General features: G+C 38.3%; 1 protein-coding gene across 1 annotated transcript in view; it reads right to left on the bottom strand.

Annotated features, from left to right (window-relative positions):
• The window catches only part of SAMD8 (sterile alpha motif domain containing 8), a 76,932-nt gene extending 61,490 nt beyond the window's left edge, over positions 1-15,442 (bottom strand). Inside the window, exon 1 of the mRNA XM_066348481.1 lies at positions 15,236-15,442. Within this exon, the coding sequence (XP_066204578.1) occupies positions 15,236-15,409 (174 nt within the window). The 5' untranslated portion in view covers positions 15,410-15,442. The remainder of the gene's footprint in view (positions 1-15,235) is intronic.
• Positions 15,443-16,454: the final 1,012 nt, after the last annotated feature.

The raw sequence follows: 16,454 nt of genomic DNA, 5'->3' as shown, positions 1-16,454 counted from the left end.
ATCAAGAGGGGAAAAAATGCTCCTTTTAAGTAAATGAAAAAAGATTACTTTTTATGGTCTGAAGCACAACACAAATAGATATGAGTAGAAAATTAAGAAAATCAATTAAATTCAATTATTAACCCATGTATAGATATACACACTAAATAAAAGATAAGAAATAGTGAGGCAACTAGTAAGACCAATAAATCCAAGAGAAGATCTGACTATAGATCCACTTCCCTCCCCATAAACAGTGTGACTTTGGAAAATAACCTTTCTACTTTAAGAGATTACAAACAGAAACTAATCAGTCATTAAACACATCACATTTTGTAAATCAGAATGACAGAATTCTTACATTAAATTGGAAGCAACCTGGGAGGATCTGGTACAATTCTTTCATTCACACCTGAAGAAACTTAGAGGTTGACAGAGGAAAGGCTAGCTATTTCAGACAGCTATTCCAAAACAGAATTTTATAGAAAATCCAGAAAGCATAGCAGCTGAGCATGCTGACTCTGGAATCAAACTCCCTAGGTTCAAGATGTAGATTTATCATCTATAGTTATGTGACCTTGCACCAGTTAACTAACCTCGTTGGGCCTCATTGTTTTTACCTGTAAAATGAGGAGAATACTAGTTCCTATACCACTGGCTTATTATAAAGATTACATGAAATAATACGTGCAATGCATTTATAATAATGCTTGGCAGATAGAAACTGCTCAATAAATATAAGCTAGTATTGTCATCATTATCAATACCTCTCTCTGTAGTGTTGCCCTAAGCCTGAAATTAAATCATTATGTGTTATCTGTTGACTAACAGTCAAACCCCTTCTTAACTCTGGAAATCTTTGGGTTAAAAAATAAATACGAGCATTTGAAAACAACTTTTACATCGTATAAAGATTTTGCTCAAGGTGGAATTAACTTCCAGCAAAACAACATAATCAAGTAACAACTGAAAAATAGAATAGTTATTCCAGTAAACTAATGCAGAATTCTATACATGAACACCAATTTCTCATATAAAGATTATTTAGTCTGACCTGTGGTGGCGTAATGGGATAAAGCATCAACCTGGAATGCTGAGGTTGCCGGTTCAAAACCCTGGGCTTGCCTGGTCAAGGCACATTTGGGAGTTGATGCTTCCTGCTCCTCCTCTCTCTCTCTCTCTCTCTCTCTATCTATCTATCTATCTCTCTCCTCTCTAAAAATGGAATAAATAAAGTCTTAAAAAGAAAAACTTAAAAGATTATTTAATATCAAATACAACTAAATAAAAGTATTTCAACAGGAACATTGTACTAACTTTTTTTAATGCCATAAACAATTGATTACTGTTGATACCTAAAATTTCCTAAAGTGACAGGCACCAATAAGTGGTAAGACACAAACTATTAATGGGCTTAATTATGCAAACACAAACGAGACTAAATGACTTCTATTTTATCATTAGGCAATCTTTAGAATACAGAGGACACATCAACAAAATGAAACCTTTACTCTTTCTGCATAAAGGTTTACAGAACCAATCAAAGTCCATGTTCAGACAGGGATTGTAGTGATGTAAATACGCTGGATTTTTCTTGTACTTTTACCTGATGGTGTGTGTATATGCACAAAACACTCTAAAATTCTAGCGTATAGCTGTCTGAAACAATTGTCCTCTTTAAAAACTAGATATTTACTTCAAAAACAATACATTCAAATGCCCCAAAAGGAATTCAGAACAACTGATACAACTTGATTCATATAAACAAAATGTGCTGTCTTTAGAAGTTATTACTGATTTGGTATATCGTACAAAAATAATTTACATTATTGTTTCTAAATGATGTATAAACCCTAAAGAATAATACCCATGTCCCATGACAAAAAAATATATATTTTTATAAACCAAATATATTTATACAATTTTATTAGGTTTTGGTTGAAGTTTTCTTTTTTATTGATTGAGTTTAGAGAGAAAGGGAAAGAGAGGGGGGGAGAGAGAGAGAGAGAGAGAGAGAAGGAGAGAGAGATTTGTTGCTCCACTTATCAATGCATTCCTGATTGATTCTTATATGTACCCTAACCGGGGATTGAACAACACTCCAACTGGGCAAAACAAGGAGAAATTTTAAAAATTATCTTCATTAGGGCAATTATATATTATAATTAAAATTATATATTAAAATTGAAATTCAATTTTATCTAAAATAAAGCTTATTTAATATGCACACAATAAAGACAAATTATTGTAGTTTGTAGACCCATAAACTAGAGCATAAAAGTAATTTCTATGAAAGCAAAAAGCCTAAACCACAATGTAGGAGGATAAGATTTATTTTAGGCATTTGGCTCTACAGTAGTATTTGGGACTAACAAGCTTTTTATATCCCACTTTTAATTTTTAATTTTAACTAAAAATATTTTCAGTGAGTAAAACAAAAACTATTCTCTTCTCTTGGTCTTTATCAAAAATTGTTCAGTTTTTATTAGTAGGCATAGAACATTTTTTCTAAAACATCTATCAAATCTAAAATTACAAAACAATTTCAAAGACTCTGAACCAATTCCTACCATCCACTTTTGACACTCTAGCAGTGATTTTCTACTGTTTTGCTATGTTCCACTTCTGAGCTGTAGAATTTGGGACAGCACATGAAGAAATCAATTTCCTCTTCAGTTATATCATCATTCTGCACCTAAGTTCTGGGACATTTTTGCTGTCAGGTCCATGCATGCACTCAATGTCGGGAGCCGATCCACTAATGCTGGCTAACTAGGTCACAGCAGCAGAAGACCCACAACTGCTGGCTGGCAAGGCCACAGCAGCAGAAGACCCACAACTGCTGGCTGACAAGGTCACAGCAGGAGAAGACCCACAACTGCTGGCTGACAAGGTCACAGCAGAAGAAGATCAAAAACTGCTGATTGACAAAGTCACAGCAGAGAAGACCAATGGCTGCGGGGTGACAAAGTCACTGCAGTGAAGACCAATGGCTGTGGGGTGACAAAGTCACTGCAAAAGGAAAGGCACGATACTTCCCCCTTTGATTTTTTTTAATTAATCTGGCCTTATATCCCCCCTTTTTTCTGGGTGTGTGCTATTATTTGTGGCACAGGGATAATAGTACCGTACTTTCCCTGTAGATTTGTAGTAATTTCTTTGGAAATGAGACAGAGGGTGTGAGTTCCACAGAAAAGCCTGTAAGCCCCTTGAACTGGGCTCATAGACATAAGAGGCTGGCTATGATATCCCTCATAAAGGGTTAAGTTTGTAGGAGAATTCCTTCTTAATCATGTTAGAAAGAATAGATTGTGACTTGTGACTAGGTAGGAGGCAGTGGCTGTGTACAGAGCACCTCTCGGCCTTCACTTAATTCAACATTTTTCCTCCTAGCCTTTTCATGTAATAGAGTAAAGAAACATTCCTTTCTTCTTGCTTATTTGATCTGCAGATAGTGATACACTCTGAGAAGAATAGAGGTAGAACTTAACTAGTGTTTAAATATAATAAATAAGTAATATTTGACTAGACAATAGTATCTTAGGTAAGGTATAATAAAATGGCCCATTGTGTGGCCTAGGATGAAAGCGCAGTCAGCAAGAAAAGAGTGTTTTACTAAGAGAATTGTCTTTTGACTAAAGGCAATTGCTAGGCTTTCTCAATGAGATGTTCTCATAAGATTTACATACATTCCAAAATTCTTTAATAATGAGAGAAATATAGAGAAATCCATAGAAGTAATAACAATTAATGTCTTATGTTGCTACTAGGCTATCTTGCAAGTGCACTCTGTATATCTTTGGGTGAAAGCTATTCTTAATGTTCTGTCAATTTCTTTATAGGCAAGCCTTTTAGAATCTTGTGAGAAAAAGTAGGACACTGCTTAAACTCAAAGCCATTTATCTGAGCAAACGGTTGTCCATTGTCAGTCCTTAATAATCTCGTCTGCTAATCTCTCTCTGCCCCTTAACTCACAACAGCAGTAAAGTTAGTTAACTTTTAGTACTAATACCTTAAAAGCTTTTACCGATGTTGTTATCACTATTCAAGTTATTTTGTATTTTGAATGATTTGCTACCTGGTTTGTAATTTATAGATATAAATTAACTGTTATCCAGAAACATGTAAACATAGTGAAACAGAAGCAATGATTAACACCATGTAATTGTAACTCAGTGTGTGTGCATAAAAAGGGAGCTATACTAGCATTGAGCAGAGATGCCTGGCAGTAAATGCTAACTAGAGAATAAAGAGAAAGAAAAGAATTCGGCTCTCTCACTCGATCTCGCCGACGCCGTCTCTTCCTGTGGGACCCCTGGATCCCCCCCGGGGCTGGACCCCGGCATTTGGCGCCCGAACAGGGACCTACAGGTAATCCCCCCTCGTTGTCTCGGGACGGCTAGGACTCCACTCAGGGTGCTGCAGACCCCCCTGTAAGAAAGACAGGGTGAGGATAGGTGGAGAATTTCAGAACTTAAGATTTTGAGAAGTCATGGGCCATACTGAGTCTAAAGAAAGAAGACTCTTTATAAAAGTTATTAAGTATACACTTTCCCAAAAAGGAGTTAAGGTCTCCTCTAAACAAGTAGCTCGTTTTATGAAATTCGTACAAAAATGTTCTCCATGGTTTCCAGATGAGGGAACGCTTGATTTCGAGAAATGGGTTAAAGTTGGAGAAGATTTAAAACTTTATTATGAGCTACATGGACCAGAAAAGGTTCCAGTTGATACATTTGCTTTATGGAGCTTGATTAAAGATGCCTTAAATCCAGAACATGAGATGCATAAACTTTCTAAGGCAACTGCTCCTCCAAAAGAAGAGACTCCGTTAATTAGAAGTAAAAGGCAGTCTCAAGATACTACAAATCATGCTATGGCCTCTTTAAAATTAAGTAAACATCAGGATGATAGTGAAAATCTTTTATCTCCAAAAGATGAGGCTGAATTAGAAGATGAGGCAGCTAAATATAATAGGGATAATGAGGATTGGAAGTCAAAAACAGTCTTGCCCATATTATATCCCTCCAAGACTGACAAAAAGGATGAAAATAAGGCTGTTAAAATGTCTTTGCCTCTACCAGTACAATCACCAGATGTTAATGAAAAGAAAAAATCATTTGGGTTAACAGGGTTGCAGAAGGCAATTCAAGCTTCTTGCGACCAAGGGGAAACTGATTTGGCATTATGTTTCCCTGTGGCTGTGGCTGGTGAATTTGATGAGGAGGATCCTACATGGGAGCCGCTTTCTTATAAATTATTGAAAGAGTTGAAAATGGCTTGCAGTCAATATGGACCCACCTCTCCTTATACTATGTCTTTGGTGGAAACAGTTTCTCATAATTGGATGACTCCTTATGATTGGGAACAAGTGGCTAAAGCTTGTTTATCTGGAGGAAATTATCTCCTTTGGAGAGCTGAATATGAGGAGCAAGCTAAACAACAGGCAGTTAGGAACAGGAGGACACATAATCCTGTGATTAGAGAAATGATTACGGGAGAAGGAGAATTTGCTGATGTTAGTGAACAGTTAAAACTTTCTAAACCAGCTTTGATACAAGTGAATAATTGTGCTATATCAGCTTGGAGAAAGTTGCCAGCTTTGTCTGGTGGAGATGTTACTGTGGTAGGAGTAAAACAGAAAGGTGATGAACCTTATGAGGAGTTTGTTGCTCGGTTGATTCAAGCAGTAAGAAGAGTTATTTCAAATGAGGCGGCAGGAGATATTATAATTAAACAGTTGGCTTATGAAAATGCTAATTCCACTTGCCAGGCTATGTTGCGGTCAGTGAGGAGAGAAGGAACGATAGGAGATTTCATCAAAGCCTGTCAGGATGTAAATCCTGCTTTTATTCAGGGAGTAACTACTGCTGCAAAATATGAGAAACAAGCCTCTTGTGGGGGTTGAAATAGAGGGATTTCAGCTGCCGGTTGTAGCAGCTATTAGAATTTAAGAATAATTAGAGACTGAGATGAGTTTTAAAGTTGTGTTATTATCTGATTTTCTTTAGTAAATAGAAGGACTTAAGAGTTTGGAAAAATTACAGTTTTTTCTGTTCTCCTCTTTCTCTCAACTCATTTTATTTCTTTCCTATTCTATGCCTGAAAAGAGGGCAAAGGAAACACCTGTTTGGATATGACTAAACAGAATCTCATAAACGGCCGTTCTTGAAACTTTTCAAGAGAGAGTTCTGTTTAGTTTCTATTCAATATGTTCCAATCAAAATTGCCCTGTGTAAAAATCAAGCAGGCCATACTCTAATCTCTAAAATCCCGGGTTTCTCTCTAATTTGTCTGGTTTGTCTACTTTGTTTAATTCTTGTTTGTGTTTGGTCTTTGTTTAATGTTGTCTAAATGTGATTTTTTTAAGTTCTTGCATGCAAAAATTGAATATGCCGGCTCTAATATTATAAAAATATCATCCCTACAAATTTATAATTTTAATTGAAACAAATAAAGCGCGCTCATTTAAATTTAAATAGTATGAAACATAAATCCTAAAGACTTGTTGATTTTGACTAAACTGCTTCAAGCTTCAGGCTGCTTGCTGCCGCTGCAGAGCATGAAGCAGAGTAGATTTGCCTAACAAAGGTGTGTAGATTTGTTTTTAATATAGGAAAATAATAAAAGTCACTAAAGTTTTCCAGCTTTAATGTGTTCTTTAAATTGCCTGTTAATTAATGAAGTAGAAATGTTTTTATAAATATAGAAAACTCGTATACTGGAACCACTGCAAATCTTCTTTATCATGCTTCTTACTTTAAAAAATTTCTTTTAAATGCTGATATACAGAATTATTCAACAGCTGAGAGATGCTGGAATCCTACAGGAGATGCTGAACCTGTTTCTTCTGCAAACTTTTACCCTCTTTTGTTTAATCCAGCTAATAACATTGTTTTGTCTTTTTAGAAATAGCTCCAAATATACGGAAATGATTTATATAGATGAATAAGAACCCTTAAACCCCTCACCAGTTGCGGTGCCTCATGGCTACAGTGTAATTGTTATAGATTTACAGGACTGCTTTTTTACTATACCATTAGCTACACAGAATTGTCGAAGGTTTGCATTTAGTCTGCTATCAGAAAATTTTAAACAACCTTATGAAAAATATCAGTGGAAGGTATTGCCCCAGGGAATGAAAAACAGTCCTATGCTTTGTCAAAATTTTGTGAATCTAAATTCAAATTGCTTTTAGTAATTTTACAGGGCAGGTTTTATTTCATCTTCCTGCTCGCCCATTGCTGCAATTTCTAAAAAGACAATCAGTAATTTATCCCACTAAGACTTCTAGAAATCTGCTGCCCCCTCCCAGCCAGAAGGAGACTCCTGTGCCACCCGCATCACCAGTGACTTTCCAGCAAAGGCCATCAAGGAGCTCTCTGTATAATCCTGTTACTCGAGTGATGCAGCGATTGTCACTACAGAAAGCTAGACGACCTCGCTATCGTGGCCAACGGAAGGCTCGCTCTACTCGAACTGTCAACCCACCAACCTGGAACCAGTTGAAGGCATTGACTGTGAGGGCTGATTTAATTTGTCATCGACAAAACATACATCGTAACCCTGCTAATATGTTTATTGCTATGCTAGCTGTACTTTCAATTCAGGTACTTAATGTTGAAGCTATTGGACAAAACAAATCTTTTTGGGCTTATATTCCAAATCCACCATTAGTTAAGCCTGTTACTTGGGGAGGAAATGATATACCTGTGTTTAATAATCATACTAAGTTTTTGGGAGGATCATGTAGTTCTTTTATTATGCATAAAACTAATTCAAATTTCTCATTTCATGGGAAAACGGATAAGGTACCTATATGTTTTATGTTTAATAATACTCACAAGATTTCTGGGTGTTTTCCTACTACACTTAAGACTATTTTGACTGATTCTCCTAAAAGTAATAAACCTGGACACCCAACAAGAGACTTATGGTCTCTCACAATTTTAATGCCTGGAGGCCCTGACACCCATGAGTATAATCCTGTTACATTGCCTCCTAAGGGATTTCACCCATGTGAACTTTATCCACCAAAAAAGGCAACTCAAGAGCCTTACTGGTGGTCTGTAGAGAATAGATTTGGTTTTCCCCCATGGCAAGAATGTGCATATTACAATTATATGTATTATACTGCATATGCTGTTAATTTCACTGTACAAGATTGGTCTAGTCCTTATTCTGAATATGATTATAGAAAATTAGTGCAGAAAATGAAAGACGATTACAGTTGGTCAGATAAATATAATCCTTTAAATAAAATCGTCACACGTTGGCAGTCTGCTGGATGGATACCTGCACAGCTGACTTATCAGGATGAATTAACCACCAGGTATCAAACAAAGCTTTGGCAGCTAATTGCAGCTGCTGCACCAGCATATTTGGTTAGGCCTTACCCTTATCCTGCTCAGAATATTTTTGTTCAGGCTTGTGTACAGGCTCCTTATGTACTCTTGATTGCTACAATGGACAGTAATCTTTCTGTTAGTACTTATAATTCTATGTTTAGCATTTCCTGCTCTCGCTGTGTTTTAACAAACTGTCTATCTTATGACACCAAAGCTCAAGTTATGTTTATTTTGCGGCAGCCACCTTATGTGATGTTACCTGTTAGTCTGTCTCAGCCTTGGTATGATGACCCAGGGTTGCATGCACTACAGGCTGCTTCTGAAGCGCTTGCTCACCATCGAGGAAAGCGATTTGTTGCCGAATTGATTTTGGGAATTACTGCTCTTATTGCTATTATAGGATCTGTAGCTGCTTCCACCACTGCTTTAGCTCAATCAGTTCACACTGCAAATCATGTGGATAGTTTATCTCGTAATATATCTCTTGCATTAGCAGTACAGGAGACTATAGATAGAAAGTTAGAATTGAAAGTGAATGCTTTAGAGGAGGCTTTTATTCACATATGTAATGAGTTGTTAGCTATGAAAGCTAGAATGACTCTTAGATGCCATGCAGGATTCAGGTGGATATGTGTGACTCCTTTAGAATACAATCAGTCTATCATAGCATGGAATAATGTACAGAATCATTTGTTAGGTGTATGGAATAATAGTGATATTAGTTTAGATTTGAAGGAATTACATCAGCAGATACAAAACTTAGGACATTCAGGCTCTTTAGTCTCTGCCTCAGAAGTAGCTGATCAATTTGTTGAAAACATTAAAAGTATGTTTTCTATGCATGGCCTGACCTCTCTGGCTACTGATATAGGCATAATAATAGCTGTGGCAATTATCACTCTTCTTGTCCTTCCAGTCATGTTCCGACTCTTAAACAGCAATCTCAGAGAAACAACGGTGAAAATACAAAAGCTTTATTTAAATAATAAAAAAGGGGGAGATGTCGGGAGCCGATCCACTAATGCTGGCTAACTAGGTCACAGCAGCAGAAGACCCACAACTGCTGGCTGGCAAGGCCACAGCAGCAGAAGACCCACAACTGCTGGCTGACAAGGTCACAGCAGGAGAAGACCCACAACTGCTGGCTGACAAGGTCACAGCAGAAGAAGATCAAAAACTGCTGATTGACAAAGTCACAGCAGAGAAGACCAATGGCTGCGGGGTGACAAAGTCACTGCAGTGAAGACCAATGGCTGTGGGGTGACAAAGTCACTGCAAAAGGAAAGGCACGATACTTCCCCCTTTGATTTTTTTAATTAATCTGGCCTTATATCCCCCCTTTTTTCTGGGTGTGTGCTATTATTTGTGGCACAGGGATAATAGTACCGTACTTTCCCTGTAGATTTGTAGTAATTTCTTTGGAAATGAGACAGAGGGTGTGAGTTCCACAGAAAAGCCTGTAAGCCCCTTGAACTGGGCTCATAGACATAAGAGGCTGGCTATGATATCCCTCATAAAGGGTTAAGTTTGTAGGAGAATTCCTTCTTAATCATGTTAGAAAGAATAGATTGTGACTTGTGACTAGGTAGGAGGCAGTGGCTGTGTACAGAGCACCTCTCGGCCTTCACTTAATTCAACATTTTTCCTCCTAGCCTTTTCATGTAATAGAGTAAAGAAACATTCCTTTCTTCTTGCTTATTTGATCTGCAGATAGTGATACACTCTGAGAAGAATAGAGGTAGAACTTAACTAGTGTTTAAATATAATAAATAAGTAATATTTGACTAGACAATAGTATCTTAGGTAAGGTATAATAAAATGGCCCATTGTGTGGCCTAGGATGAAAGCGCAGTCAGCAAGAAAAGAGTGTTTTACTAAGAGAATTGTCTTTTGACTAAAGGCAATTGCTAGGCTTTCTCAATGAGATGTTCTCATAAGATTTACATACATTCCAAAATTCTTTAATAATGAGAGAAATATAGAGAAATCCATAGAAGTAATAACAATTAATGTCTTATGTTGCTACTAGGCTATCTTGCAAGTGCACTCTGTATATCTTTGGGTGAAAGCTATTCTTAATGTTCTGTCAATTTCTTTATAGGCAAGCCTTTTAGAATCTTGTGAGAAAAAGTAGGACACTGCTTAAACTCAAAGCCATTTATCTGAGCAAACGGTTGTCCATTGTCAGTCCTTAATAATCTCGTCTGCTAATCTCTCTCTGCCCCTTAACTCACAACAGCAGTAAAGTTAGTTAACTTTTAGTACTAATACCTTAAAAGCTTTTACCGATGTTGTTATCACTATTCAAGTTATTTTGTATTTTGAATGATTTGCTACCTGGTTTGTAATTTATAGATATAAATTAACTGTTATCCAGAAACATGTAAACATAGTGAAACAGAAGCAATGATTAACACCATGTAATTGTAACTCAGTGTGTGTGCATAAAAAGGGAGCTATACTAGCATTGAGCAGAGATGCCTGGCAGTAAATGCTAACTAGAGAATAAAGAGAAAGAAAAGAATTCGGCTCTCTCACTCGATCTCGCCGACGCCGTCTCTTCCTGTGGGACCCCTGGATCCCCCCCGGGGCTGGACCCCGGCAACTCAATATATTATTATTATTATTATTATTATTATTTAAGTTATCATGTATACCAATGAGCACAAACAAACCTTTTCTGGCTCCAACTTGCCTTTAACTAAGACTTCCACTATCAGGTTGTACTTAATTCTATACCACATCTAGAACCATCTCAACTGAATGAAAAAGAATCTAACAAACAACACTGTCTAGCTTGCAACCTCAGTTCTATAAAAGTTTTTCCATAGCAATCAAAATTTAGTGGTAAATTTGATGAAAGTCTTGGCCTGGCTTCCTGTCAGAGCACACCAGTAAAGAAGCCAAGCATATAAAATTATAATTCTTATTCCAATCACCAAAATATTTGGGCAGGCTAACAGTTTGACATATTGACTGGTAAAAAAAAAAAAAAAATCATTTAAATATGCTACACCCCCAAATCAACAGAATGGAAAATTAAAAACTGGCTCAAGACTTCAAATTCCATTACATTATTGTGAAAATATACTGGATTTAGACCCAAGATTTAATGTATGGTTTTTGCAGCCTTTGACTTTCATGCCAACAGTTTATTGATGAAACTGACATCAATTTAATTTAGTCCCAGAGTCTCCAAAGTAAAACCGATTTGCTGGCATTTACAATAACTCTGTGATACAGTTAAACTTATAGGAAGACCCTAAATTAGCATGGTTCTCGCCTCTACTAGAATTTCCTACCTAGAACTTTAAGATAACAGAAAAAGGGTCAAAATGATAGACATTATTACCACCTCTCTTATCCATTACTATAATTCAAAAGCTTAATAAAAACCCATAATAAAAATTTAAGACACACAGATAGATATATTGTAGAACTATGCACCTGAAACCTGTGTAATTAACCAATGTCACCTCAATAAATTCAATTAAAAAATTTTAAGACTAATGTAGGTCACTGAGTCCATAATACCCTTTTGAGGTACATATCATAAAACACAGTCTTATAATGAAAATACTGTAATAAAACTATTATAACCAAGTTTTCCACATTTCTGCCATCCTACACAAGAGCCAGGATAGACTCCTGTATGCTACACGGTGTTTGAAGTGATTTACTGAGAGGGCCCAATGTGGGGTAAAGTATCGGAGCATTTCAATATTGGAAGTATGAAATCCAGACTCTGCTTAAGACCCAGTGATGGTGCTGTGTGTATGGAGGGAGGAGGTGCAGGAATATTCACACCACAGGTCTGTCACAAATCCAGAGCCACCTGTTGAGATGACAAATTAACCAGAGGCAGCGTGTTTACACTGAATTGTTCTCCCAGTGTGCCTGGCTCATGCTTTCCTATTTTTAGTTAACTTCTTGATTTCTCAAAGCCAAGAGAACCACAAGACTGAAGTGAGAATCACTGTCATGATTTCCTTAGTCAAGTGGCTCTTTTCTTGCACAATTATTATCTCTCAATGTGCTATGTCATACTCTTAGAGAAAAAAGAAACAAAACGAGATTTCAAAAGCTTCCAAAACTACATGCAAGCAAAAAATTAAAGCACAACGATACAGCATTATGTAAATAAGTAATGCCTTATTTGTAAGCAAATACCAACAGAGGAGAGAAAAGTGAAAAAATAAACTAAATTCCCCCAATCTCTGCAAAAACTAAAACATTTAATCTGGGCATGATAGCGTAGTCCCTCCTTGTTACTTAAATCCATTAAAATAATTACACTTAGCTCATGTTGTATTTTTCCACTAATACCACAATCTATAAAAAGGGCTTCATCGGTAATTTAACAGAATATGGATTTGTATTCATATCGCATACAAGTCAGTCTGATGTACAAAAACAGTCAAAGCTACAGCAGCTTTAAATTTGAAAAATGAATTCAACCTTCACTAACAATACACTACCATGGAAAGAAGGAAGACAGATTTCCAACCATAATTAGAGGCTTCGTTAGGTATGCCCTACTATCAACACCAAACATTGTATCAGGCCCGGAGATAGGAATTTTGAAAAAATAACTAGTTAATATGGTCACTTTCATAAAACAAAATAATAATAACACATTACATTTGTGATTCCAGTTTCTCATAAACAATGGTCAAATTTCAATTCTCAGAAAAACCCCTGACAATGTCTCTAAATCAGCAAAACTATGACAAAGTTTTGAAAAAGCCCTGAGCCTCTAGTGGTTAACAAAATAAAAGTGTTTACAGGTAGTTGTCAAATGTGAGTGAGAGTCTTTGCAGAACAGAATGAGTGTTACTGAAATTAAAACTGATTTATCTATAGAAAAACGGGGATAAAACTGATTTATCTAAATATGTCTTCACATTCTTCCATGACAGCCACCACATCTTCTTATGGAGTATCTAGACTTTCCGGCCTTAGAGAAACTGCTCTATCACCAAACTTATTTTCTTTATAACTGATTTTGACAACTGTCAAAGAGTAGCAAAAATAAAATAACTATTAGGCATGCTGATATGTTAATTGCTCAACTCCATCTAACAATTTCTTTCCTCAATTTTGCAGTAACAGTAAGGTGTTACTTAATGGATGTTACCTAAATTTTTACATGTCAGAGCTAAGTATGAAGACAAAGTCTCTAGATGATCTCAATCTGGTGAGAAAAAATAAACACAAACAACAGACATACTATATACTTCTTCAACTAAGGTCAATTCAAGAAAAAGGAATTAATCTTTTGACAGACAAAATCAAAGCTAAGAATTCAACTCTCCCTTGAGGAAATAATTACTAGTCCACTGAGCATTTGAAGATATGACATATATACTCTATATACATAAAATAATTTAAAAGCTTGTTGCAATCAGTAAATTATCATATCATGAAAAGTTTGTTTTGAAATGACCAACAACTTTGCAAAACTTACAGAGGTAAGAAGTTGTAAAACAACATATGAGACTGACTAAAGTCAAAGATTTCATAAAACCCTGTTATAATGTAACAATTACAAAAGGAAATTAACTTATTTATTCTAAAGTAAATGTAAATATTTACTTTAGTCATTTTTCTGGCACAATTATGGTTTTGGTACTATTTTTTTTCTATTAAAAAAACAACTGTGTACCCATCTGTCCCAGTCCTGTTAACTGCCAAGTACAAGCATTCTCTAGTCTTACTTTTCTAGACCACTCTACTAAAAATATTATTTGTACAATATCTGCAAATTTGCAAGGATATTGGTCCTGCAAAAATGTCAAAAGTACCCCTCCCATTTTCAAGCGACAATTCCAATCCTGGAGCTAGGGGTTAAGAGGAAGATCTGGCAGGATCCTGGCCTGGGTGATTTCACTTAGTTTCATGTACCCTTTTAACCAGACATCCATTGACCATATAGTTATACCCTGCGGTAAATATGTCAATTCAAGCTGTCAAAGTGGAAAGGTCAATATTGATGTGTCCAAATTTTTGTTTCGAGTTTAATTTTTTAAAATTAAAAGTAATGATCTAAACTTTCCTGGTATTTATCATAATCTTAAATTTCAAAAAATATAAAGAAAAAGAAATATCCTCTTAGAAGGTATCCGAACAGCATCTTTATTTTTAAAATAACTCCTTTTTACTATCTTTTCCTAACATCACTTCCTTTCACTATTTCCCCCGGTCCTATCGGCAAATCAGTGTTTAACACCGCCCCGCCCACCCTGGATTTTAAAAGGATCCACTGTCCTCACACTTTAAACCCCATAGTCCAAGTATAGTGATCTTCGAGGCTTTGAAAGACACCTGTGAAAATGCCAAACCTCTAAATTAGATCCTCAAGGGCTCCTTTTCTTTTCTAAGTCCATTTCTCTCTTTCTGGCCAGACAACGTCCCACCCAAGACCCCTCCCTAAGTCTTTCCTCTAATTGCACGGTCCTGCTTCGGTCTGCTGCCTTGGCAGTCCCGACCCGGTTAGGGCGTTCGGTCTTCGCACCTCTGATCTCTGGCCCCACGGCCTCATCCCAGAGCATCTCTCCCTCCGGTCCCATTCCCGCGGAGTCCCTACGAGCTCCTCTCCCCACCCGGTTTTCAAAAACCTCCCAGCCCTGCCTTTCCCAGGCTCCATCTCCCTCCATCTCCTACTCCCTCGGGCCCCTCAGCCTCTACTGACCGCAGCCTCCGGCCATCGTCCTCCCCCTCGGGCCCGCGGCTCAACAACCTCCATTTCCCTCAGATTCCATTCCAGAGCTGACTCTCGGGCTCCCTCAACGGTCTCCCGGGGCCCCTCGGACGCCTGTCCTCGGCGGCCCCCGCTTCCTCCCTCACACCCCACTCATCCTTGGCTGCAGGTGCCCCCCAAACTCGCCTCCTCAGCCTCAGCTCCCGCTCACCTCCGCGGTCCGAGTCGGGCTGTCCGGACCCACCTCCGAGTCGGCGTCCGAGCCGCCGTCGGAGTCCTGGGCCCTCCGAGCCTCGCCGGAGTGAGGCTCCACGAGCGGCGGGGGCGGGGCCCGGGGAGGAGACCTGGAGTGGAGGCGCGGACGGTGGCGGCTGCGCGCAGGCATTGCTTCTGCACGGTATCCGAGGTTGAAGCAACTGCTCTTAACCAAACCGGAACTGCTTCTGGAGGCGGGACCCTGCTGGTGGGAGGCGGAACCCTAAGGGCGGGGGGGCGGTGTCAAAACCGGAAGAGATACGGGGCTCAAGATGGGAACAAGAGAACCACAGCAAGAAAACCCAAGAGAGCATGCGTCAGGTCCAAAGCGAGAAGGCCGAAGGAGATAAGGCTAGTAGGTGGGGCGGGACCAATAGAATTAGTAAATGGGGTTTGACAAGAAGAAATTATCCCAATTCCTCTAGAGGGAGCCAGCCCCTCTCCAAGAGCCAACTCACAGTGATCATTACCATTTATTGCCCCTTTACTCTTTGACAGTCCCTATGCCAAATGCCATATAAATATCTCACTTAATCCTTGTGCAAACTCTATGCAGCTAAGAAACGTGTCTGAATTACAGTAGTTAAATGTGCCAAAGCCAGTATTCCTACTCAAATCAGTCTAACTTTAAAATCCATGCTCTTCTCACTCCACAATACTACCCCACCCTGTGGGAACTCCCCAACCTTGGAATAAACAAAGTCCAAAACCACCTGGACCTGGGCTGCAGCCCGTCCCTGACCTTGCTTCACCAAACAGTGCAAGGCAGATTTCAGGAGCTCTGATGGGGTGGACATGCTTACATGGGATGCACTGGTGTGGACTTGACCCTCAAGCTGGACTCAAGGCCAGGGGCAGCAAGGAGGCTTCCCACTACAGCTAGTACTTCTCTGAACCCCATCAGGGCCTTCATAAAGTCATCTGAGAGCAGGCAAGATATCTCACCTAGTTTGCCAATTACTAGCTGTGGCAGAAGGACAGATATAGATCTTTCTCAGTTTCTATTGTGGAGACAAAAGCCCTTATAATTAGAGGAATCTTCTTCCCAGCCCAAAAATGTTTCTGATGCAGACCCTTAGGCTCTTCAGAAAGTCTAAGGCCACATTTACCTCCCTTCTCCCACGTTGACATACATGATCCACTTCAGTCTTTTCTTTTGAGAGATCCGCCATCTT

The sequence above is a fragment of the Saccopteryx leptura genome, chromosome 9, assembly GCF_036850995.1.
Source record: "Saccopteryx leptura isolate mSacLep1 chromosome 9, mSacLep1_pri_phased_curated, whole genome shotgun sequence".
Classification (NCBI taxonomy): domain Eukaryota; kingdom Metazoa; phylum Chordata; class Mammalia; order Chiroptera; family Emballonuridae; genus Saccopteryx; species Saccopteryx leptura.
The sequence above is the reverse complement of the archived record's forward strand: the minus strand, read 5'-3'. Positions and strand labels throughout refer to the sequence as shown.